Consider the following 26,803-nt stretch of genomic DNA (forward strand, 5'->3'; position numbering starts at 1 on the left):
AGCTGCCCCATGTGTTATCTAATATAAAATGTATGAATTTCAAATTTTGTATGGTTCCTGATGACTTAATTTTGTTTTCTTTTCATGATCGGGTGTGAAATGATTTGTCTATTGATATACAAAAGTTGCAGTGAAAACCATTTTCAATTTTTCTTAGAAAATTACATTTCATTGATTTTTTACCATTCGCTATGTAGGAATGCTGCTCGCATATGACGTCACAAATCAAATAATTGAAATTCTAATAACTTTTTAATTATTTGATGAATTTTTCTCAAACCTTCGGCAATATTTTTTACTATTTTTTCTGCTATTTTTACAATAAACTTTTTGTCAGGGTGAACTTCCCCTTTAAGGAATTTGTTCCATTTCTACTTTGAATGCATAGCATGCTTCTTTTACAATGTAATGGGCAAACTGCTAAATACCAGTCCCTATTAAAGGGGAAGTTCACCCCGACAAAAAGTTTATTGTAAAAATAGTAGAAAAAAAAAAAAAATATTGCCGAAGGTTAGAGAAAAATTCGTCAAATAATTAAAAAGTTATTAGAATTTCAATTATATGATTTGTGACGTCATATGCGAGCAGCATTTCTACATAGCGAATGGTAAAATATCAATGAAATGTCATTTTCTCTGAAAATTGAAAATTGTTTTCACTGTACCTTTTGTATATCAATAGACAAACCATTTCACACCCGATCATGAATAGAAAACAAAATTAAGTCTTCTGGATCCATACAAAATTTGACATTCATGCATTTTATATTACATAACACATGGGACAGCTGCTCGTTTATGACGTCACAAATCCAAAACTTTGAACTCTAATAACTTTCTTACTCTTTAACGGATTTTCCTCAAACCTTCACCAATATTTTTCATTATTTTCTCTGCTATTTTTAAAACAAACTTGTCTTCAGGGTGAACTTCCCCTTTAAATGAATGCATAGTTGATTTCTAGTGTCCTGATCAAATGTAAAGCACAATTCAAAAGAATACATGAAATATCAAAAGTTTGTGCTTATCTCATTGAAAATTAAACCGCCATGACACTTTAGTACAAATGACCTTCACCTCATCACGCGCAGAATGGAACTCCAAACTGGCTCTTATTCTGAAGTGCAGATCAACTTCACCATGATCCAACTCTGTGCTACATTTATGGAAAGCTGGAACATGTCAGAAATTTGTTTACATTTTATTGTTCTATATTTTTTTTACCCTCACGCTTTAAAGCTAAATGAAAGTATGGTCAGTTTCTGTTTGTTGTAACTCCCGTAGGAACTCGGCAGGACAGCATTTTGCTGGTAAACGCCAAGCTGGTATATAACCAATTACCAATGAAACATTTAACGTCTATGTTAACAGTTCCCCTATGTCTGCGCGGTCTCCCAAGTCTGCGCACCCGCGTATCTGCACGATTCTAGTAAAAGAAGATACGCAACGAGCACGAACTTTACACATGCAATGCATAGACAGGCATTCATAAAAAAATCTGACTCAAATAATAAAAAAATAATGAATTTAGGGCATTTCATGTGACGGCCTCAAAATGCAGCCTTTGTCATCAAAATTGTGTGCAAAGTGAATGGGTGCTCAGACATGGGGTACCATTTTTTTTTTCAATCTGAAAATGACTGCCCGAGGTTTTTTCAAGAAAATCCTATATTTTCTTTCATTTTTTAATGAGAAATTCGGTACACTTACTCTTAATAAAATAAGGAACATTATTAACCAAAAGATTTTGTGAAATAAGACGAAATTCATGTTAAATCTTAACTCAAATTGTTAGGTGCGCAGACTTGGGGCCCACCATCATACTTGCAGTAAAACACTGACTTCATTAGAAAGTCTGTAAAACCAAGGTGAAGTATGTCTATATCATTGTGGATCTAGATCAGGTACAGTTACATAAATTGAACTTTGTGAAATCATAAAATCTAAGCTGAAAAACAATGATTATCACAGTGAAGATCGCCAACACAGATAGGCACACGTGGCACAGTGTATAATTATTGCTGCAATAAAGACCCAACGGAAGTGCCTGTATCCGCGCTTACTTTGCTTATTTCTTCCAGAATCCTTTGGCACATATTTTTCATTCATACAAACAGACACTTGGGTGATCATTATATTGGATTCTGTAAAAAGTCATTTTGAGATCGTTACCACAACTGGCATTTATCATTAATTATGAAGAAAGCTAGTTTGATTATCATTGAATGACAGTTACAAATGATTTAAGTGTAAAATCAGCTGATAAATGTGAGCCTGTCATGTCATTAACTCGTGAAATGTTTCAATCTCCATAGGTAAACCACAACATAAGGGGCCGGTTGCATAAAAAAAAGGTTGCCACTAAAAAATGTGTAATTTTCAATTGCATAATTTTGTTAGCCAGAGTTTTTGTTTATTAGCAAGAGATATTTACGGCAAAAGTTTTATGCAACGGGCCCCTGACCGTATTTCATTTAACCACAGTTTAGAATATGGGCCACAATGTCTCAGTTAATCAGTTATAGATGAAATGAATTACTCTCAGCCCAGTTTGGTTAATAAAGTGAAGATAACGTCCGAGCGGGGATTTGAACCCTTGACCTCATGTTCACAAGTCCAACGCTAGACCACACAACCCATATAAAGGTCTGATGAACTATTCAACACTGTATTTGTCAATGCTTTACAGCCTCATAATGTTGGCTTTCTCATGAATATTCACAATACAGCATGTGGTCAATGTAGTCTCTGTTTCAGTCACTGTCTTCCCCCAACTCATCAAATTCCTATACAGAAAGACAGAGAATGGAAAATTCCTGTAAATTCTCAGAAAAAATTGAATTGAAGAAAAATTGAAAACAAAAAATCTTATCCCACAAACCTCTGCATGAGGTTGAGATTAAATACATTTGCTGTAATTTTGTCAACAATGTTTAAAGGCATGAAATTAAAAACTCACATTTTTATATTATCGAAGTTCTGATTCATCCAGTGGGAATAGTCAAATACTATTACAACATGGGTCAGAAAAGTTTATCATACTGAAATTCGAATTTCTTTGGAAATTAAAAAAAAGATAAAATGTTTTAAAAACATGATCTCTTTCATAAATTTATTCATTTATGTATTCATTTATTCATCTATTATTAAAGTCAGTCATTACTCCATTCATCCACCACACATCCAATCTATCCCTCCATCCGTTCGTTCGTTCGTTCATTCCTTCATTCATTCATTCATTTGTTGAATGTTCATCCATGCATTCATCCATCCATGCATGCTTTCAACCATCCATCCGTCCGTTCATCTGTGTGTCTGTTCATTCATTCATTCATTCATCCGTTCATTCATTCATTCATCCGTTCATTCATTCATCCATGCATTAATCCACCCGCCCGACCATCCATTCATCCAGTCCAAAATTTGGCTGTTTTTGAGCAATATTTAAGAATTTAAAGGCAAGGATCATAAGGGGGGGGGGTAGGCAACCCCCCCCCCACCCCCGGCATATAGGATTACAAAACATTATTTCATTGATTATTATATCTTGGTCACATTTGCTCTACGGTCACTGTACGGCGAGTCAAAAACAGCCGTTTTATTCATTTTTATTCAAACCACCTTTATCAGAAAAAATCTTAAAACGATTGTTTTCGACTCGCAATTATGTACCACTGTTTCACTTTCAAGAACTTACCAAACTTAAGCTCCTAGGTTCAATCATACAACTATGCCTCTCTGTCTCACTATCTATCGAGCTGAAATCTAGTTTACTAGGAGTGCACCTTGGGGTGAGAAGGACCGACGTTCTGGACGGCGAAGGACGCGTGGGGGTGCCCATCCATTCAGCGTCTCGTACTAAGCTTACATTGGGACTTCCACATGGACTCAGCCTGTTGAAAGATGTGGTAACGATATCAAACCGAGTTTGCACAGAATCCAATCAAATGACCATCAAAGTGATAAATGCCTACTTTGACATTCAAAATGGCTGCCATAGACCCCCGAAAATATGATGTACATTGTAACTGGGGACAAATAATTTTGACAGAATTTTGCTTTGACTATAAAAACTGCTGAATTTTGATGTAGGTGTAAAGTATTGTCTAAACCCATGATTTCTATTCATATCTTGTGTCATAAAAGGTAATGAATGCTGCACTTGAAGTTGATAATGGCGGCCATAGGCCCTTACATGTTATGTAAAATTTGAATGGGGAAAGATAATTTCCACAAAAAGGCATACATGTATCACAGCCATTTTGAATGTTTAAAATATAGCATACATTTATCATCTAAATAACATAAGAAATTATCTATTTTGTTAGAAATCATATTTTCATGCAGACAAAGTTTCACTCAAACACACAGCACCATTTAGTCAAGCAGAGCTAAATTCTGATAAAATGATCTGTTCCCATTCAAATTTTACACGGTACCCAAGGATTCTGGAAGAGATCGTTCTATTCCTGCGAAATCAGCAAAACAAGCGTTAGGATTTGCGCTGAATATCAGGTACACATTTCTCCAAGCGATAATAATACACTGTCCCACATATGCCTATCTTTGATGTCGTTCTACAGCGTGATCGCTTTTCATCTTAGATTAAACTATTTCACAGAGCTCAGGTGATGATAGAGTACCAGATCTCGATCCATGACAAAAGGATTCCCCACCGAGCTTGTCGTGGGGGTGATTTTTTCATATACTAACTTCAGATCGAAGGACTTCATGCACACATTTGGTGAATTTCGTAAAAATTTTCAGTAAAAAATTCTCTAACAATGGGGGGGGGCAACTTAGTTAAAATAAGATTTTATTAAACTCTATTGACCTCCGATTGGGAGTATGAGAAGTCTCAACAAGAACATATTTACAATAATATTAATAAAGGTAAATGGGTACCACCAGGAAGTAATTCCTCAATAAGCTGTACACACCAGAATCGGAAGACGACATGTAGCTTAGCCGAGGGTAATATAGGAGCGCCTTGAGCACCAAGGAAGGTGGATATGTGCGCTATAGAAATCCTATATTATTATTATTCATTGACTGTAATTTCTCATCTGATAAATATTTCGTAATGATTAGCATCTCTGCATATGGCCGTATTTCCTAATTGGCCCGTATTCACAAACATGGTTGAGTCAATGGTTTATGCAGATTTTCTGTATACATTACGCTTAATTTAGTGCGTATCGGGCACGTGTTAAAAAAAAATGTCCAATGCTGATGCGTGCTTTTGTCAGTGTGTCAAATTGACGCCTGTTGCCGTAGTTATTCATGCTATTTTATTAATGAGTCCACTGTTGTTATTCATGAGTCCACTCTTCAAACAGTGGACTCGTGAATAAAATTGCGTATCTTACCAAGGTAACAGGCATCAATTAGCCACACTGTGAGAAAAGCGTGCATCAACATTGGACATTTTAATACACGCGCCCGATACGTGCTAAATTAAGCGTAATTTCTACTGGAAATCTGCATAAACTAGGGAATTAACATAGGTTTTAAAAACCACCTTTGTGAATTTGGGCCGTTGTTTCTACTTACTTTGCTGGTTGTCTGTGTTTAGTGATGGGAGATGAACTTCTTGGAGTAGGACCACCGCACTTCTTCTTCTTCAATAGCGTTGGTGTAGACGGAGTCAGGATGTTCTTACTAAAGATGTAGGAAATGCAAAAACAGACATATTAAAAGCAAAGAAAATAATTGGCACAAACAATGATTTCAACAGAAAATCTTTGAAATCAAAAGGTAATTGTCACAATATTATCATATATCTGGATCTGGAACATTGAAATAAAGTGATCTTTGTGAAATCATGAAATCTTATCTGTAATTCTGATGATCAGTAACACAAAAAAGGCATTATGAGGAAGTGTATTAATATTGCATGGAAAAATACCCCAAATCTGTTCAAAGTCCATGCTTCTTTCGCTTATTTCTCAGCAACAGACCAGTTCGTACTTACTTCATGGACAATTTTGGTCAAATGACCTTTCATTTCTTTCATAATGATAGGCAGATTTCAAAGCAAGATATTACGTAAGCTTGCCTTACATAGCAGGATGAAGAAATTGAATAGACCAGGTGACTAGAATAGCACACAAATGAACGCTTAATGAAGGCATTTGTTGCATTCCTACTTTGAATGCATATCTTAGCTTGTTGCACAATGTACTTTGCAAACTGGGAAATACCAGTCGTTCGTGGAAGCAATGTTGCTTTTTGTGGATGTAAATGAAAACGACAATTCAAAAGAATATATGAAAAATAAAGACATCAAAGTTGGTGCTTATCTCATTAGATTTTAAAGCACCATGTCACTTTAGTACACATGACCTTCTTCTGATCATGCGTAGAATCTTTTGATCATGCGCAGAGAGGAACTACGAACTGGCTTATTACACATTTACTTGGAGAGTAATTTGGCACATATTTTTTTTATTTATACAAGTACAAACACTTAAGTAGCCATTTTATTGGATTCTGTTCAAACTCATTTTGAGACCATTACCCTAGCTGGCATTTATCTTTAAAGCCTGCCTAAAGTTTTTGGAAAGGATATGAGTCATACTCTAATCTCCTTTAAAAATCCAATACTATACAAGCGTAGTGGTCATTATGGCCTGAATTCACAAAGGTGGTTTTGAAAACCCACGGTTGAGTCCATGGTTTATGCAGATTTCCTGTCTAAATTACGCTTAATTTAGCGTGCATCGGGCGCGTGTATCACAAATTTCCAACGCTGATGCACGCTTTTGTCACATTGCCCCAAATTGATGCCTGTTGCCATGGTTATCCACGCTATTTTATTCATAAGTCCATTGTTTTTATTCGTGAGTCCACTCTTCAAACAGTGGACTCATGAATAAAATAGCGTATCTAACCATGGTAACAGGCATCAATTTGGCGCAATGTGACAAAAGCGTGCATCAGCATTGGACATTTTTGATACACGCGCCCGATACGCGCTAAATCAAGCGTAATTTATACAGGAAATCTACACAAACCATGGAGTCAACTGTTGGTTTTCAAAACCACCTTTGTGAATTCGGGCCTATATGTTTTGCCCAATTTCCTTACAACATAGAAGTAGCAATGAAGTGTGAAGTCAACCTACCTGTTATGTATAGCTTTTGTATGCTGGATGTTGCCGGCATCTTCCTCACTAGAGAATGAAAGACTGCCTAAAGGACAGCCCAAGGAACCATGCGATGTGTCACTCTCAAATATCTCATCTGAAATAAAAAAAAATAATATTAGTTATGAATAAAAAACATTATTATGAAGCAAAGATTCCACAAAGATGAGTGTCTAAAGGCCACCACACACCTTACAACTGTCCGCGATCCGATTTGAGAACAAATCGCATTTTGCTCATTTTCTGAAAATGTGAATGGAACATATCATTTGATTTGAGGTCAAAATTAATTGAACAAATACTATTATCACCATTTTGAGAGATTACAAGCCTTTATTTTGGAGTAAAGGGCCAAATTAGTTTTGAATCTTAGCCAATCGTATGACTGTTATGATGTCATTACGACTAGATAATAATTTTGCTTTTATTCTTAGGATGATAGCATAGTCGCAGATTTGAACATAGGTATTCGTAAGACGATTTAGAACCTTACACAATAAGATATTCTGAGTCTCAATGTTAGCATCAAACTCTATTACATTTTATTCTGAAATCGGGTCGCAGACCAATCGCAGGGTGTGCGGTCGCCTTAAGTTTTAGCATAGGGGCATCCACCTAGTTTGTGGTGCCAGCAAAAGTCTCTCCCCCTTTTCTTCCCCCATTACCCCTGCCTACAGCGCCCCTTCCCTATTGAACCCCCTCAAGTACCGTCTAAAAAAGCTAAGATCCCACGATGACGGGTGCCTATGTTTGATCACAGGGACATCTATCTCATCGTGGTTACCAACAAAACATTCTTCCCTCCCCAACCCCCTCCCCCCTCCTTCCTAAAACAGTTCTATTCTTCAGCACACCTCCCTAACCAACTCCCTTGACATACCATCTGGAAAGCTAAGATCCCACGATGATGGATGTCTATGTTTGAGCAGACGGCAATCTGTCTCACTTGGGTAACCAGTAAAACTCTCTCCCTACCTCATCCACATCTCTACCCCTCCCTCTTTTTCTCCTCTCATTTCCCCTACTCACAGCGCCCCTTCCCTATTGAACCCCCTCACGTACCGTCTGAAAAGCTAAGATCCCACGATGACGGGTGCCTATGTTTGATTACAGGTGCATCTATCTCATCTTGATTACCAACAAAACTTTTATCCCTCCCCAACCCCCTTCCCCGTCCTTCCTAAACAGTTCTATTCTTCAGCGCCCCTTCCCTATTGAACCCCCTCACATACCATCTGAGAAGCTCAGATCTCATGATGATGGGAGTCTATGTGTGAGCAGACGGCAATCTATCTCATCTGGGTTACCAGTAAAACTCTCTCCCAACCTCACCCACACATCTACCACTCCATTCCTCTTCTACCCCTTCCCTCTTTGCCCCTTCCCCCATTACCCCTACTCTCAGCGCCCCTTCCCTATTGAACCCCTTGACATACCGTCTGAGAAGCTGAGATCCCACGATGACGGGTGCCTATGTTTGATCACAGGGGCATCGATCTCATCTTGGTTGATACTATGCTTGGATGGGGATAAGATCTTGAAGACTGCAGCGCTCAGTAGGGTGAACAGAAGCGAAAGGAATCCTTGAAACTTGTTCCACTGGAGGATAAAGCAAAAATGGAGAGCACCGTCACGATAAAAGCTAGGTTTGAAAAAATACAAGCATTTGAATACTAGCATTCAAATCAAAATGAATTCAAAGAGAATCCAATATTGACTGATTGGCCCATATGGGCTTTTATTTCCATCCAAGATAAAAAACATACATGTAACATGATAAAACAATATTTGTAAATATTATAAAGAGGCACGGGATAAAAAAAATACAATTTAGAACAATTTACAACGAATGAAAAGCACAACATATCAGATGGACCAGCAAAAGCCGAATGCATGTCAACGTAAATTCCCAAACGATGACATAGGGGAGACCGGGTTTAGTTGGAACATGAGGTAAGTTGAAACATTGTAATTTTCTTTAACGCCTGTAAAAGAAATTTATGCAATACTGCCCTCAATTTATTGCTATTATTAATACAACAGTGTTGAATTATTACTGCAATAAATTGAGGGCAGTATTGCGTGAATTTATTTTACAGGTGTTAAAGAAAATTACAATGTTTCAACTTACCTCATGTTCCAACTAACCACAGTCTCCCCTACAACAGGGCAAATAGGCAACAAAAAAGTCTAATGAATAAATGATTGATTAGCAAGAGACCATTTGTATTGTCTTTAAAAAAAGATCACTCACTCAATTGTTTATATTTATAAGTGCCAAATAATTCTCTTGAAGAATGTGTGATGGCAGAGAAAATAAGCAAGGCCTTCCATGCAGGTGTCCGCTCTCTTTTTCAAGCAATCACAAATAACTGTCCCACATGTGCCTATCTGTGTTTTTGATCTTTAATGCTATTAAAGCACTACATACATGTACTATCAACGGCTTTAGCATGTTCCAGGGAATTCCTTCCTACGGGCAGTGACGGATCCAGGGGGGGGGGGTGGGCACATCCGGCCCGTGCCCCTCTTTTGACAGCCATAATGTAAATATGCTGTTCTTACACAAATGTGCCCCCACCCCTTAGAAAGTCACAGCATATATTTTTAATGGGAATAGGTCGTTCATACACAAGCGAGGACCTTTTTTCTTGCTTGACAAATTTTCGAGAAAATGTGCCCACTCTTTTGAAAAATCCTGGATCCGCCCCTGCCTACCCGGTACCCATTGGGTGATTTCAAGTACGGTGTTCGGTGTTGGTGTTGAGAGCGTAAAAAGTCCGCTGAACCGAGCTCCAACACTGAGCTGAGTTCAGAGGAACGATACCGGTTGCGTTTATCGATAGCACATGACGTCACGCCTCTGCGCTGCGCTGCTAAATCATCTCAACTTCACGCGAGAAGTCTCGACGACGAAAATGAAATCGGAGAGAAATGCATCAAATTCTCATCGTACAGAATACAAATGCTTTAATTAATTCAAGAATTCGAAAGAGTGAACATTATTCTTCATCAAAATATATAAAGCTCAAATAATTTGAACTCATCTTAACGGTAAAAGCAAATTTTACGGGGATGTTTCATCGTGTTCGCCGCCTGTTCACGAGCTTGAGATTGCCAACACCAACACCGAACTTGAAATCATGATTTTCCCAATCCCTGGGGGTTGGTGTTGGTGAATGGGGAAATTGCACGTAGATCATCAACACCAGCTGCAGTGCTGGGTTTAGCAGACGATATTCAACACCATTCTTCAACACGAACTACCGGAAATACGTCATATTTTTCGAGGTCAATCCCAACACCAGCCTGATTTCAAGTACGGTGTTGTGGCTGGTGTTGGTGTTGTCACAACACCAACACCAGCTTTCAACACCCACTGTCACCCATTGTCTACACCTGGGTGGAAAATTACACATGTAGAGTATTCTTACAAATAATTTCAACTTAAAAAAAGATGCTTTTCATTTCCCGTTGTCAGAAAATAAGCAAAACGTGATTTGTTAAAAAGAATTCGACTTTGGCCCAGTCGCTAAGTGCGTAGAGGTCTTCAGACAAAATGCCTCACACAGTAATAATAATAATATGTAGTATTCAAGAGGCGCCGATTATCTAGTTTCTAATTCGATGGCGCACTATTATACTACCAACATTTTCCTCACCATTCTGGACAGCGCCCTCTTTCTTCTCTGCCAGGCGATGGTACGTTGAACTACACTAGTCTCCATCAGTTCAGCAAGGGACGGTCTCTTTTGAAAGTCTGGATTCATCATATTCTTTATCAATCCTTTAAGATCAGATGAAATTCCTAAGGAATATAAAAAAAACACGATAAACACATTCGGTGGTACACCAAGGTTCAACCCAAGTCTACACTAGAATTATAACCACACCCGGGGGGGGGAGGGGGCAGCTCCATTCACGGGTGGATACCATGCGCGACCATGAGATCTCAAAAAGCACCCTAAACACGTATTTTCCATATTCTGAAAATGCATCCCTTAACAAGTATTGGCGAGTGAAACCCTACCCTAAACAAGTATTGGAAACAAAAGTTACTCTTGGCAAGTATTCCGTGAAATGAACCCCTAAACAAGTACTGTACAGTAATATTTCATTGTTATGTCCGACGGTCGTTGGTTTTACCTTTACACACCATTTGGTTTAGTACGGTCCCACCTTTTACCTCGTGCAAATCGGACTCTAAACACGTAGTGTTGGGGCAAAACGCCATCCTTTATAAAACATTTTTATTTTGTTTTATCATCTGCAAATTTGACCCAAAACATGTAGCTTTCCTAGCAAAATAGATACCCTTTTTTCACTATTTTTGTGTTTTTGAAACCCTTATCACGTTACCTAATTAACGTGCCCCATCTTGAAAAAGACATCCTTTTTACATGTTTTTTTGGTCATGCATGGTATCCACTCATCAATGTAAGTACCCCCCCCCCCCCCCCGGAATCACACTTCTATGGAATGCTAGGATTCATGATATTTCTTCCATATTCATTGCACTTATAATGTATCAATTAATACATGAGAATTCACAATTCATTAACTGGCTTCTGATGATACTACTACTATTAGTAATACTTCTAATAATTCTACTACTACTACTACCACTGCTTCTACTACTACAACAACTACTACAACTACTACTACAACAACTCCTACTACTAATACTACTACTACTACTACTACTACTGCTATTACTACTACTACCACTAATAGAACTACATGTACTACTTCTACTACTAACAATAATGGTGTATATAAAGAGAACACACCATCTAAAGACCCTCATGTCACGGCGCTAGCCCAGCAACAGTTCCTTTGTAAATACAAAAAAAAAACTACAAATATAAAGTAAGCAAATTCTACAACTAGATCTTATGAATGTCAGTGGCACATGCATTATGAAGCACACAAATGAATTGCCTGACATACCGGCTGTTAGTTGCCATGGTATCCTCCCCCTCCGTAGATCATGCCAGGAGTCTCCATTACGAGGAAGCTCCAAGTCACTGGCGAGCTCGAAGATCGTTATACCCAAGCTGAAAAACACAAGTATGCATTCTCATTGTATTTTTATAAATCGAGGTTAATGTCGGCATGCACTGAAAACAATTTTTGGCCCAGATTGGTAAAGAATGGGAAATTAGTACAAAGAAGTGAATAACACAGATCAAATGTTTACACAAAAAGTTTCTTGAAATTAGCTATTACTATAAGAGGGTGTTGCAAAAACATATTTGCGATCAATTGCAAATATTCTGCTGCAATTTTACAACTGATAGATCAACGTTAATAGCTGTAGCAAATTGGATTACACTTCTTGTTTCAGGGAGCAGACTAGCAATCAATCACTAATTTACAATTAACTACAAGACCTATGATTGAATCAGGGACCAAATATAGACTTGCGATTGATCGCAAGTTTCTTGCAACACCCCACAAGTCACTGTCTGTTGAAGAAACAATACATTCAACAATTGAATAATTTACCTGGTACAAATACAACAATCTACATACGTTAAAGGCAGAATAAAAAAATCAGCAATATAAGCATCATTGAACATAACATAATTAATTTATAATTAAATCATTTTACTGAATCCTGTAGGGAAAATTAATCAGATGCGAATCACTGAATTTGAAATGGATTACATTTCTTTTTATACAAGTAGAACAGATCTGATAGTCTGGCCTGCATTATGCGATTCAATACAGTGATGGCTTTGAAAACAACTATGATGAATGATTTTTCACACACACACAAAAACACCATTCACTCTATTAGTCACGCTCTGCCACGCAGTTAAGAGATAAACAAATTAAACCAAATGAACAATTTCTTCTGATGAAACTAAAATATAAAATTCAGATTTACCTGAACACATCAGCATGCATTCCAAAGTGACCCTGTAAAAGCTCAGGTGCTAGGTATTTAGGATCTCCTTCTTGGGCATCTGTAAAATCATGCTAGATAAAACAAAATAAAAAAAGGTTTGGTTAAAGTAAACGCAAATGGCAGTTGTGGTCACATCTACAAATGAGTTCAAGGAAAAACCAAGAAAATGACTCCCAAAATATGTATGAAAAATATGTGCCAATGACCCTGGTAGAAAATGTGTAAAGCTGAGAAATCAACAAAACAAGCATGGTATTCAAGCCAGATATAGGGCCCTTTTAAAAAAATATTGATGATGATGATGCACAGCAATTGTATAGCGCCATATACCTATCAAAGACAATCAAAGGCGCATTTTTGGAGGAGCCAGGCAATCTGGGTCCTCTAGAAGGGCGCGCATACAGAACTGTGACCCGCAGGTCTCTCCTCACCGTAAAACTGGTTGGGGGAATGCAGGTGGACCACTACACTGGGGTTTCCCCCTACTCTTATATGAATAGTGCAGTGGGTTCTTAACGTGCAAAGGTGGTGGCTCTCCTCTACACTCCTCCTCCGTCCCTATCCGAGGGACGGAGTGTTTTCAACTGTAACACAGCCTGCATCTATGAAACATGGGAGAGACGTTTACACACAACGCACTGGCTTCAGTCATCCGCCCGGGGTGGACTTGAACCACGATCTTTTGTTCGACGGGCAGACACTCTACCAACTGCGCCAACTTCGCTCTCAGCTTTTGCATCAGTGGTTAGAGCATTGGACTCATAATCACAAGGTTGTGAGTTCGAATCCCAACTCTGCCATTGTCTCCACTTTGATAAAAAGGCCCAAGAGTGATATCTGTCGTCTATTACGTAAGCCACTATGATTGATTAACCTAGACGTAAAATGTTTCCAAGGTAATTGGTTATATACCAGCTTGGCGTTTACCAGCAAAAATGCTGTCCTGCCGAGTTCCTACGGAGTTAGCACAGCTTCAGTAATACTCTGCCCCTAACACGCTTTTTTATGTTGGTGATCTTCTGCGTAGTAATATTTTAGCTTCATGATTTCACAGTGTTATAGGTTCATGCAAAATACCAGCTCTAGATCCACAATAACATGGTGACAATTATCCTCTATTTTAACGATTTTCTCAAGCTGCTTGTTGCAACTACAAATGTTTGTTTATGATTGAAGTACACATTTTTTAAAGTTTTTAAAGTTTTTAAAATACCTTTCTCAAAATTTCGGAAGAGCACCGTGAAAATACGACTTGCTACAAAACATTGCTCTTCCTAAGCATTTGCATTAAAGGTAAATGCCAGTTGTGGTAACGATATCAAAATGAGTTCGTACAGAATCCAATGAAATGATCACCAAAGTGTCTGTTTGTATAAATAAAAAATATGTGCCATAGGATTCTGAAGGAAATTGTGTAATTGCTGAGAAATTAGCAAATAAGCACAGGATTCGGGTCAAGCGTCGGGCCGACATTCAGAGTAATATTAATACACTGTCCCAGGTGCGCTTATCTGTGTTGGTGATCTTCAGTGTGAACATTTTTCAGCGTAGATTTCAAGATTTCACAAAGTTCAGTTTACGTAACTGTACCAGATCTAGATCCTCGATGATATTCTGACAATTAAGCCTGGTTTTACAGACTTTCTCATGAAATCAGTGTTTACTGCGACTACTGGCATTTCTCTTTAAAGATATAACAAACAAACAAACAGCTGACACAATGCATAAACTGCCCAAAAATAGCACTAATAATACCTTACCTCATTCATTTGAACAGACAGTCCAAAGTCACCCAGCTTGCAGACTTTATCAAAAGATATGAAGATGTTCTCTGGCTTCACGTCCAGATGCAACAGGCTGTGTGAATGCATGTGGTGCAATCCCTGAAAAATATGGAAAAAACAGATTTAACAAAAACTGTTACAATGTATTATTAACCGTATGAGCCATCTGAGTAGGGCAACTTTTATACATCATTGCTTGCTTATGACTGTGATGAAATGGTCGGTCAATAAGTTTCCAATTGTTAATCCACAGGCCTAATTTATTGCCCACTCAGGAAAGTCAATGAGAAAATGTGTGGAAATGTAGCGGGGAAATACAGCTGAGCTTACATCCGGGTACTCTACGCGCATTTGTACGCGTCCTTAAACCGCGCATTGCTATACGACACAATGTTCCTCAAGCTGAGACAATGCTGGATACTGCGTCTCCAGGCCAGGGATGCGTCATTTCAATTATGTCACAATGGTAAAGTTCAGAGGCCTTGTCTGTCAACATGACTAAATTGATTCCCGTTCCTGAACTCTAAAACATCTAAATTTTACATGTGTTTGCTCTAGATGTCTGATTTGGTTAATTATAGCAATATTGACTGGCCTGGGGGTGAAAGGACATATATCGCCCTCACTAAATTGATATCCCCCTCAACTAGAGCAATATAAATCTAGTTTCGGCAATATATTTCGCATCGCCCCGAGGCCCAGTCAATATTGCTTTATTATCACCCGTATCAGACATCTGAGCTGGTCACTTACAATACCATATTGCCCTACATTTTCAGAATATTGGGAAGGGTAGGTATATTGTTAGTCTTTTCCTCGGTCTCAATGCGCGTATTTACTTTGCATGCAGAGACGACGCAAAATATACCTTTGTATTGTCCCTGGTCTCACATCCGGGCATTTGAGGATGCGTATAAAGAGATACGCTTCATAAGGATCCACGCACCAACAATATACGTCATAATAAAGACAACGCTGGATCCGAGCGCTTGCAAGTACGTCATAATGGTAAAGTGCAGAGCCTAGACCGATATTAACATGACACAATAGAACTCTATTTTTAAAAGAAATATCCCCATTATCATGATTTTTGCTCTAGATATCTGATTTGGATGATAATAACAATATTGACTGGCTCTTCTTTCGGGAAACATCAAATATATTGCCCTTAAAAGACCCATATTGCCCTCGTCTAAAGACACGGGCTTTTGCTGGCAATATATTTGATGTTACCCTCAAGGCCAGTCAATATTATATAATTATTTCGTCTCTCCTGGCTATGGGATCAATTTCACACAATTTTCATCAATACTGAGTGAACCCAATAGTTCACACAGACCTGCCAACCTCTGGGAATGAAAACGTGTATTCTGTGATAAAAGAAGTGTATTTTTCCCCCAAAAAAGTGTATTTCATAATAAAATGTGTGGTGCACTCGGTCATTGCGGCGCTCAAGCTGTATGCAAGCTAAAATGCGCACTGCTCTTGCAGATGAAAAAAAAAACATTTAAACATGTGTATATCTCACCCTGGTTTTAACAAAATGATTGAAAAAGAAAGTTACCTGAAATTACATTGATCTAATAACCAAATTTGTGCAAGTTTTATGAAATAGAGACATATAGAGATGATATTTCTCAATAAATTATAATTTTGTTGAGAAAAAAAAACATACTTTTTAAAGAAAAAACATAATGGCGTATTTTGGTTGCAAAAACATACTCGTTGGCAGGTCTGTTTCACATCTAGTTTTCTACTTTCTATAAAATTGCCCGACTGCTAGGTAGTTCAAAAGTGAATAAAATATTTGTATGGATTACTGAACAAATTTACCAAACAATACATCATTTTAGACCTTAGACTCTGATTTTTTTATATATTTAATACACTTATCATCGGCTGAGCTGTCAAAATCTTGAAAAGCTTGAAAAGAAGTTTGATTTTAGAGATATGCCACAAGTAGCAGCATTCTTTTGCCTTTGATAATTTATCGACAGGAATTAGGATGTTTCCAGATAACATGAGGTTGCCCCTTTGCCATATTTGAAACATCAAATATGTCGTTCGTAAAAGAACCATATCGCCCTTGTCTAAAGACTTGGGCCAATATGATTCTGTTGCAGGCGACATATTTGATGTTCCCCTCAAGGCCAGTCAATATTATATAAATATTCACTATACCAAAATTATTATTATTATTGAGGTGGAAGATTAGAAACAGAGCCCAATATCTTCCCATTACCTGTATAAGATCCACTAAGAAGCTCCAGAGAATATGTTCAGGAATCTTGTGATTCTGTTCAGCATAAGACTGCAAGCTGAAAAAATGAATTAAATGAAATGTCAAATAAAAATGTAATGAAAATTATCAAGTTTTACCCGGGGAAGCTACTGCCTCATACTGTGTCCCCCCCAAAAAAAAAATTACTGCCTTGTTTTCGTTTTTTCTGGGATGCACTGTACAGCTGTAAGCTGGTTCTTCCAACAGCCTTGTCCAGATTGGACCATGGTATATGGAAGTTCCCTTTCCCAAAGCTAACATAGAGGGCATGAGTCCCACTCTCTAATCAGCGCCGATCCACTCATCTTTCCTTGGTGAAGAGGGAAGATGAGTGGATTGGTGCTGATTAGAGAGTGCGAGTCATGTGCCCTCTATGTTAGCTTTGGGAAAGGGAACTTCCATACACCAAGGTCCAATCTGAGGCCCGTCTTACAAAGAGTTGCGATTGGCCCGATCAATCCGAACTATGGACGGCCAGCAAGGTCAATATGTATTGTGTATGTTGGTTCAAAATATTTCCTATGATGTACATTCATGCATTATTTTCTTAAAAATTCACTGTGCTTCTCTTTGTTTTACATTGTGCAAATTTCCTGTAGAAAAATTTATGACACTGATGGATTTCCATATAGTTAAATTGATTGGATCAAATGCAACTCTTTGTAAGACGGCCCTATGACGACCAACAACCCTACTTATCAGCCTAATTTAACAATCTCCATTCCAACAAACTTAAGTGTCGGGAAAAGAAGGCAGAAGGACCCCTTTCAGAAACCCTCCCTCAGCCCTTCTTACGTCATCTTGCACAGTTCAGTCTGTATATATAAATGTCCCCTCTCTGCCCATGCCTTATAGAACTCCACGCAGTTGGGATGTTTGGAAAGACTCTCGTGTTTCTTCACTTCCTCCAGCTTTCTCCTCCTGCAAATTCAATCATAATTATATTTTAAATAAATTCACAAGCATTATACACGTAGCCTGCTTATAGTTTGTTAAAATGTGAATTATATCTACATTGAAGTACATGTATTCAGATCTTGGAAGAGTGTAGCAAATGTTTACAACATTTTTGATGAGTCCATACTAATTTGACTTTGCATGTTCGACTCAAATTAAAGACCCTTTCTGTTAGTAATATTACTCTAGTCCTCATTCACAGCGCTGATGAATGAAGCACTTTGAAAGGATGATATAAAAATGAATGAATTCTTAAAAATGAAATGCCTTTCCATTAAAGAAAGAATGTTTCCTGAAGTTTTCCCCTTTCCCCATTAAAGGATACTGTGGCCAAGTGGTCCAAGGCGCCAGGATACACCATGAAGGTCTGGGGTTCAATTACCGGTACGGCCCACGAACAAGGTATTTTATCCACATTACTCTTTGATCTTGCATCAAATAAATGAAAACGCTTCATGTATTATTGGTACAAACAGTAAACACTGATTTCATGAGAAAGTCTGTAAAACCAAAGATTAATTGTCACCATATTATCCTAGATGTACATGTACATGTAGAACAGGGGTGTGTTTCGTGAAAGAACCTGCTAGACGTTTCATCTCACAAGTCCCATATTATCTGACAGTTACCATAGTAACAGTGCTTCTCAGCCAATCAAAATCCCCACAAGTTGTCAGATCGGACAAAAATTTTGATGAAAGGCTCCCCAGGTATAGTTACTTTGGTGAAACATCATGCTCAATTTGCTTTAATATTTCTCGGCAATTACAAAATTTCTTCCAGAATCCTTTGGAACATATTTCAATCCATACATGTACATGTACATACAGACAATTGAGTAGTACTTTTGTTTGACACCACCCAAGCTCACTATGAAATCGTTACCACAACTGACATTTATCTACAAGGTTAATAAGGCTCTGTCACATTGTTCCATGCAAGCTTTGCGGGCGAGTTGCGGGCAATCACCCGCAAAAATGTTTCAAGCATGTTCAAAACTTTTCTGCGTGCAACTCAGACTTGCGTGTACTTCTGCGTGTGAGTTGTGTGCGAGATACTGTCAATGCAGCCGACCTGCGAGTAGCAAAAATAGTTACTAGCAAGGCTTGCACAGAACAATTTGACTGGGCCTTTAAGCGTTAGGTCAAGTCCAACCAAGATAATGGTTGACTTGAATAAATAGAGAAAAATCAAACTAGCACAACGCTGAAAATTTCATCAAAATCTGATGTAAAATAAGAAAGTTATGACATTTTAAATTTTCGCTTATTTTTCAAAAAACAGTGATATGCGCAACTCAGTGACATGCAAATGAGACAGCCGACGATGTCCATTACTCACTATTTCTTTTGTTTTTTATTGTTTGAATAATACAACATTTCATTTTTTTACAGATTTGACAATAAGGACCAACTTGACTGAACCATATAGTATTGAACAATGCTAACTCCACATGTTCAGAGAGGAATTGATCGTTGTTTCAGTTGACAATGAGGAAAAAATTAGAATATTTCTTTTTTACTATAATAAAGTATAAAAGAAATATTGAGTGGATGATGTCATTAGTCTCCTCATTTGCATATCGACCAGGATGTTCATATATTGTTCTGTGAAATTAAGCAAAACTTTAAAATGTCATAACTTTCTCATTTTACATCCGATTTTGATGAAATTTTCAGTGTTATGATTGTTGGATTTTTCTCTTTTTCTTCAAATCAACTTTTTGTTAGGGTGGAATTGTCCTTCGATCAATATAACTCACTTGTCTGACTCTCCTCTGAACCTATCTCTTGATCTCTTGACTGCGTAATACCCGCCATCCTCTTTGCTCTGGACCTTGAAAACCTAGTGTGAATGCAACAACAACAGCAAATCACATAACACACTGCCAAGAAAGTCGAGAAATGGTTTTGGGCCAAAACAACCAATATTTTGGAGTGGCCAAGCCAAAGCCTAAACCTGAACCCTATTGCAAATAATTGCAGAGGGAACTTCAGGGGAGCGTTTCACGAAAGGATTCGTCAGACATTTTATCCATACAAGTCCTGTTTTATCTGACAGTTACCATTGTAGCAGTGCCTCTCACCAATCAGAATCAAAGAAAGATGTCGGGGGAATTTCATTGTGAAAGAACTTGTCGGATGTTGTGGGGTTGGTTTTCGAAATGCTGGTGCTATCCCATCAATACCTCCAATGATCTATGCCAGTTTTATCTGACAAGACCCTTTTTATCTGACACTTGCCATAGGAACAGTTCTTCTCAGCCTATCAAAATCAAGAAAAACTGTCAGATCTGACAACTTGTCATACAAAAATATCCTCAGGTGGAGGATTGATCACGCAAGAAATCCAACAAACTTGAAGTCCTGACTTTTTTAATAGTGAAAATTTGGTGTACAATCCCAGTCAAAATATTATGGTTATTATGGTCTATGGTATTCTCCCGTAGGAACTCAGCAGGACAGCATTTTTCCTGGTAAACGCCAAGCTGGCGTATAACCATATATAACCAATTTCCTAGGAAACATTTTACATCTTGGTTAACCAGCCATAGTGGCTGACCTTCTAGACGACAGATATTACTCTTGGGCATTTTTATCAAAGTAGAGACAATGGCAGAGTAGGGATTCAAATTCACAACCTTGCGATTATGAGTTCAATGCTATAACCACTGGACCACACAACCCGTGCTGGAATATGCTGGAACCTAATAGTAAACTAAAGTAGCATCTGGATCCATTCATTGCAAAAAAAAATCTTTTTTTCCTTCATTCAGGCTATTAAAAATCAAAGGTATACCAAAGATATATATCTATCATAAATCACATTTAAATTAATTTCTGAGCAGTGCTCAATAAATAGATAATTGCATGTATGTTCCATTATATTGAATTATGCTATACTTTCTGTATGTTAAATTTCAATACGGTATTTCTCTTTGTATATAGATGGATATACTTTTTAAATAATTCAATTGATTGGAAAACCATTGAAAATGTATTGATGTATTACTGATTTACCGTATACAATATACTGCTATAAATATTTTTATGATAACATTGTGTATACCAAAATGTTCATGTCAAGTGAATGAACTTTGTTAATAAATAAAAAACAAGAAAACAAAGTATGAATACTTCTGAACATGCCCCTATTTTCCACATTGTGGAATAAAACAGAAATATGATGGAGTTTTTATCTGAGAAGCATATGCCAAAATACAGAAAGTCTGTTTTCTACTGTCATACTCATATCTCTTCTGTCTTCATCTTCCCCCATCCTCTTTCACTACTCTATTGTATCCCCCTTTCCCCTTATCTCTACACTCTGGTCACCCTTTCCTTAATCTGTCATTTGTAAATAACATATTTATAACGTTCGATTGCTATACCATGTTATCATTTTATTGTTATATTTTGTAAATCCAATGCAATTCAGTCTAAATGGCTGCGATATGTGGATATCCTAATAAAACCTGTTGAAACCTTTATGAACAAAATAAGTGCAAACATACAAGGAGCTACATGTATGTGACCATATTTTATTTTTTATTGCTAAAAAACCATCTCCTGTTAAAGTTACATGTACAATTATTAATAAAGAATGAATGAATGATTTTTTATAATTAGCTATGGCGTGCCAAATGATTTATTTCTTATTAAATTTTCAACTTTTAGTTTATGCATCCAAAGCAGTGGTGCATCCGGGGGGGGGGGGGCACATCCAGCCCATGGAGTCCCCCTTTAAAAAAGCCATAAAAATTTGTAATGTAAATATGCCGTTAGTACCCAAGTGTGCCCCCCCCCCCCCTTTTGAAAGTGAGGATCTTGTTTTTTCCGCAGGTTAAATGACCTTCAATTTTAATTATGTGAAAACCTCTTCTTCTTTTGCCAAATTTTCATTGGGAAAATGTGCCCACCCCCCTCTTTATTTTGAAAATCCTGGATCTGCCCCTGATCGAAAGACCCTTCATTTCTTACTTCTCCAAATGATCCAGCTCCTAGTCTTCTCTCCACTCTGAAACACTGATCAAAATATAGTTCCCCACTGCTTTGGTTATAGTGAGGACTCTGGAGAACAGCTGGAAAATAGACTAGTCAAGGAATATAAGATCAATTACGGTAATAAAAATAGTAATAATTGGCATTTATATAGTGCTTTATCAATCTGGAATGTTCAAAGCGCTTCACAATTATTATTACCCGGTCACTGGATTCATAGCATTCCAAGCAGCCTGTTAGGCGCAAACTTGCTAAACCAACCACAATGACGTTTTTTTCATACGAGTAACCAATTAGCACCTGGGTGAGAGTGGCAAAGTGTGGATTGATGCCTTGCCAAAGGGCGCTAGGTCATGGAGGGATTCGAACACACAACCCTCTGACAAGGCGAGAGTCAGAACCGCTACACCACGGCGCTTCCAAAATTGGCCATTGAATGAAGCATACACCTGTAATTCAAGAGACAAACATGAAAAGAAACTTTCCAAATCGATGCACATGCAACTTCGTCTTTCAGAATGTGACGTTAAAACTCTGTCCCAGACATTCAGGATAATCATATGTGATTTTAATATTCATGTGTGTAAAGACAAACACACGCACAGATCACTTCGAAGTACTACATCTGTAGTGTGTGGCAAAAGTAGTTGAATTTGACTGATTGCCATGTGAAAAATTCTTAATCTAAAAGGAAATCATCACTATAATCCTTAAATTGGCAAAGCAATACAAGCCAAATTTCACTGCAGTCACAAGCAAGTTTGTACATTTTCAACCCATACTTGATACAAGTGTTGATCATTTAAAGAATAAAGCTTGGAAAAATAAAGAACTTCAAATACATGTAGCTGCTAGTATCAAATGAGTTTAAAATGCTATTTTCCATGTAGGATACATGTACATTGATCTGGAGTGTTGTCAATTTGAAATCTAAAGGATATTGAACAAAGACCTTTTATTATGAATATTACCTACTAAAAATAGTTTAAAAAAAAAAGATTTTCTACAAAAGATACATTTAAAACCTATAATATTGTTGCCAATTCGAAGAATAAAGAGCTCTGAAAACTAAATTCTTAAGTCTCATTAGTTTTACTTGGAAGGATAAGATTTATCTGCCTGTATAAAATAGTAGTACAAGTGTTGTCAATTCAAAATAATTCATCTTAAGGGCAATTCCGTCAAATAATCAACCTTTTTGTATGTCGGACCCCCCCCCCCACATTTTCCAGGTTTTACTTCACTTCATAAACTGACCAAGTCATGGTCATTTGAGAGCCTTACAGACTGTCAAAAGAACAAGACATGAAAGTCCCACGTATAGGGGGTCGGACGTACATATCTTATGGAATTACCCGTAATCGCAATCATTATTTTCTATTGAAGGATACAGTTATCTGCTTGTCTGAAGGAAACATTTGTAGCTCTGTTCTCATCCTCAGTTCTAGATCGGTGTGGAAACAAACGGCTCACAGACGGAAGACTCTTTGCTGGAGGACGCGGTGGTAGGGAGCCATGAGGGGTCGAGCCAGTATTCTGAAACAAATCAAAATAGAAAAAATTGTTACAATTCTAGTTTTTATTCCATATCATAGTACAACACATTTTTTGTGGGGAGCCATTGGGTTCTGTGAAGTGGGTTTAAAGGTAAATGCTAGTTTTGGTAACGATATCAAGATGAGTTCGTACAGAATCCAATGAAATGACCACCAAAGTGTCTGTTTGTATAAAACAAAACATACCGTAAGTAACGGTGTATTAACCGCACCTTTTTCTTGGCGGGGTAGAAGCAAAAGTCGGGGGTGCGGTTTATACACGGTGACGGGTCTGAGCCAGCCCGCCGTAACCCCTCCCGTACATGTACAATGTCTGCCAGTTCACAACACATCGAGTGGCCGGGCGTAGCCGCCCAGGCAATGTCGTTTAGAGGGGTATGAGCCGCGGGTAATGGGAAGCGATTATTGCAATATTAATTAAATGTTGTCCATAACAAACGCACCCACCTTCATGACACTAATTTTGACTTTATTCTCGATTCAAAGTAGTGAAGTTCCCTGGCTAATTTAAAAGAGACGCCAAGCATACTCGGTAATATTTTGTCACCGCTGAGCGAGAGTTGAGTGAGCTTAGAGATTGCGTTGTAATGTGGTTATAGTGCGACTTAAGCTGGCGCTATTCAAAGTCCCGTTTCGCGCCAGCTTGGTTTTTTTCCTTCCTGTTTGCTTTTCATAAGATACCATGTAAACCACGCACGAGAGAGACGGCACGAAGCCGTAAAAAACAACTGGAAAAAATGCCAATTTCTTTGTTTCTTGAACCTTCCTATAATCCCGTATCCAAAATTCATGCTAAGACATCAAATTTCTGAAAGTGATTGTGAGATTGTGATGCAAGAAATGTGAATGTTTCTTCCTCCTACGCTGGGAAAGACACAGATCATAATTTGATAAGATGTACTGGCATGACTTGTACTGTATCGTAGTTTGCAATGTAATGGCAGTGCTGTGTGTGTACACTGTGACTGTGAGGTGAGCAAGTGTGTAAGTTGCCAATATTGTCGGGACCGTTCTTTCTTTCTAACATTTGTAGATGAATTGATCAAGAACAGCATATTTCTGCATACCGGTAATCTCTTTGGATACTTTGAAATCTTAAAAACTTAGATTTTGTTTCTTCGTACCTCAAATATGCATGTAAATGTGAGAAGATTTTTTTATTTTTTTTAATTTTTTTTTTTTAGTCCAAAGTTGGGGTGCGGTTAATACATAAGGTATGTGCCAAAGGATTCTGGAAGAAATTGTGTAATTGCTGAGAAATCAGCGAATAAGCACAGGATTCGGGTTGAGCGTCGAGCCCAGCATTCAATGCAGTAATTATACTCTGTCCCATGTGCGCTTATCTGTGTTGGGGATCTTCAGTCTGAACATTTTTCAGCGTAGATTTCAAGATTTCACAAAGTTCAGTTTATGTAGCTGTACCAGATCTAGATCCTCGATGATATACTGACAATCCTTGTTTTACAGACTTTCTCATGAAATCAGTGTTTACTGCAACTACTGGTATTTCTCTTTAAAACAGACGAGAAAAGAATAACAAGTTTTATTTTATAGTTGAACATGGTAGGCTTAGACTACACTCAGTGTAGCTTGATGATGATGATCCACAGCATTTATATGCGCAATATTTCTTTTTAAAAGTCAAATCCACCTCAGAAAAATGTTGATATGAATCAATAGAGAAAAATCAGACAGGCACAATGTTGAAAATTTCATCAAAATCGGATGTAAAAGAAGAAAGTTATGACATGTCAAAGTTTTGCTTATTTTTAACAAAATAGTTATATGAACGAGCCAGTTACATCCAAATGAGAGAGTCGATGATGTCACTCACTCACTATTTCTTTTGTTTTTTATTGTTTGAATTATACAACATTTCAATTTTTACAAATTCGATGATTAGGACCTCCTTGCCTGAAGCACAAAATGTTAAAATAATGGAATTCCACGTGTTCAGGGAGGAATGAAACTTCATTTCACATGACAATGACGAGAAAATCAAAATATTTCATATAATAAAATACAAAAGAAATAGTGAGTGATGTCATCAGTTCCTCATTTGCATACCGACCGAGATGTGCATATAACTGTTTTGTGAAATGAAGCAAAACTTTAAAATGCCATAACTTTCTTATTTTACATCCAATTTTGATGAAATTTTCAGTGTTATGCTTGTTGAATTTTTCTCTTTTTATTCAAATCAATTTTTTTTTGGGTTGGACTGGTCCTTTAAACATTCATAGGTGCAGATTAGAGCCTTACGAAAATTAGTGTGATGTGTCTCCTGAAATTGTCACTTTGGGCTACATTTATTACTATTTTGTTTAATTAGGGCCAGATCTACTGGACAGATCTAAACTGTTAGTTTCCCAAGGATTTCTTAACCCTAAAAAGACTGGGGGGCCTTTTAGGCCCCCCCTGTACATAAATCGCGATAACTTTTTTGCGCATGAAGCGTTCGCGCCGCCATTTCATGACTTTTTTCTCTTGAGTTTTGCGCAACTTTTGATACCAAATTTGTATACCCCCATGCCGCGGTTGCGGAGTTACGTAACATTTTCGTATCACATGTCACGTAAGAAATTGAAATTTGTATTCGTTTGTGTGTAAAGTGTATGGTATTTGAATGAATGTTATACACATTGTTTTCTAACTACATTTTTATTTGTTTCTTTCTATATCTTGTTACTTGTCGCAATAATCCCAAAACGCAGCTCCTTGGAAGCTATACTGGGATGTCGATAATGTCATGTGCCAATGGAGGTGACAAGGTGCAGGATTTGGGTTGGCTCACATATATACAATAAAAATGAGCGTGCAGGGGTGCGAGTAAAAACATGCATTGGTCCATTTATAGCATGTGGGACCCAACAGGAGGCTGCATCGTGCTGATGATAGGTAGTGCAGCCTCTCTGAACGTAGTTGGGTTTCCATGGAGAATGACATGTCCTGGTAATCTGTTCCATATCCGTACTGTCCTAGGGAACATTGCATATTTGTATGTGTCTATTGTAGCTTTGGGTATGGCATATTTAGCTATATGGTCGTGCCTACCAAAGTAGGTTGCTGGAGAAATGACCTGTGGCAAAGGCACGCGAACCAGTTGATGGTGCATCCGGTGAAAAAGGGAGCATTGTGCTAAGAGCCGACGAGTGTGGAGGCTG

At 37.8% G+C, this 26,803-nt stretch overlaps 1 protein-coding gene across 1 annotated transcript in view; it reads right to left on the reverse strand.

Annotated features, from left to right (window-relative positions):
* Positions 1-1,950: 1,950 nt before the first annotated feature.
* Positions 1,951-26,803, reverse strand: part of LOC121417337 (membrane-associated tyrosine- and threonine-specific cdc2-inhibitory kinase-like) — a 31,431-nt gene continuing 6,578 nt past the window's right edge. The window contains exons 2-15 of the mRNA XM_041611010.1: positions 23,475-23,619; positions 22,063-22,163; positions 19,845-19,927; positions 17,921-18,046; positions 17,087-17,162; positions 14,821-14,943; positions 13,040-13,131; positions 12,097-12,203; positions 10,809-10,954; positions 8,583-8,745; positions 7,126-7,243; positions 5,553-5,660; positions 3,697-3,892; positions 1,951-2,785 (exon numbers count right to left, since the gene is read on the reverse strand). Of these exons, the coding sequence (XP_041466944.1) occupies positions 2,753-2,785; positions 3,697-3,892; positions 5,553-5,660; positions 7,126-7,243; positions 8,583-8,745; positions 10,809-10,954; positions 12,097-12,203; positions 13,040-13,131; positions 14,821-14,943; positions 17,087-17,162; positions 17,921-18,046; positions 19,845-19,927; positions 22,063-22,163; positions 23,475-23,619 (1,617 nt within the window). The 3' untranslated portion in view covers positions 1,951-2,752. The remainder of the gene's footprint in view (positions 2,786-3,696; positions 3,893-5,552; positions 5,661-7,125; positions 7,244-8,582; positions 8,746-10,808; positions 10,955-12,096; positions 12,204-13,039; positions 13,132-14,820; positions 14,944-17,086; positions 17,163-17,920; positions 18,047-19,844; positions 19,928-22,062; positions 22,164-23,474; positions 23,620-26,803) is intronic.

Source organism: Lytechinus variegatus, chromosome 6 (genome assembly GCF_018143015.1).
Source record: "Lytechinus variegatus isolate NC3 chromosome 6, Lvar_3.0, whole genome shotgun sequence".
Taxonomy (NCBI): Eukaryota; Metazoa; Echinodermata; class Echinoidea; order Temnopleuroida; family Toxopneustidae; genus Lytechinus; species Lytechinus variegatus.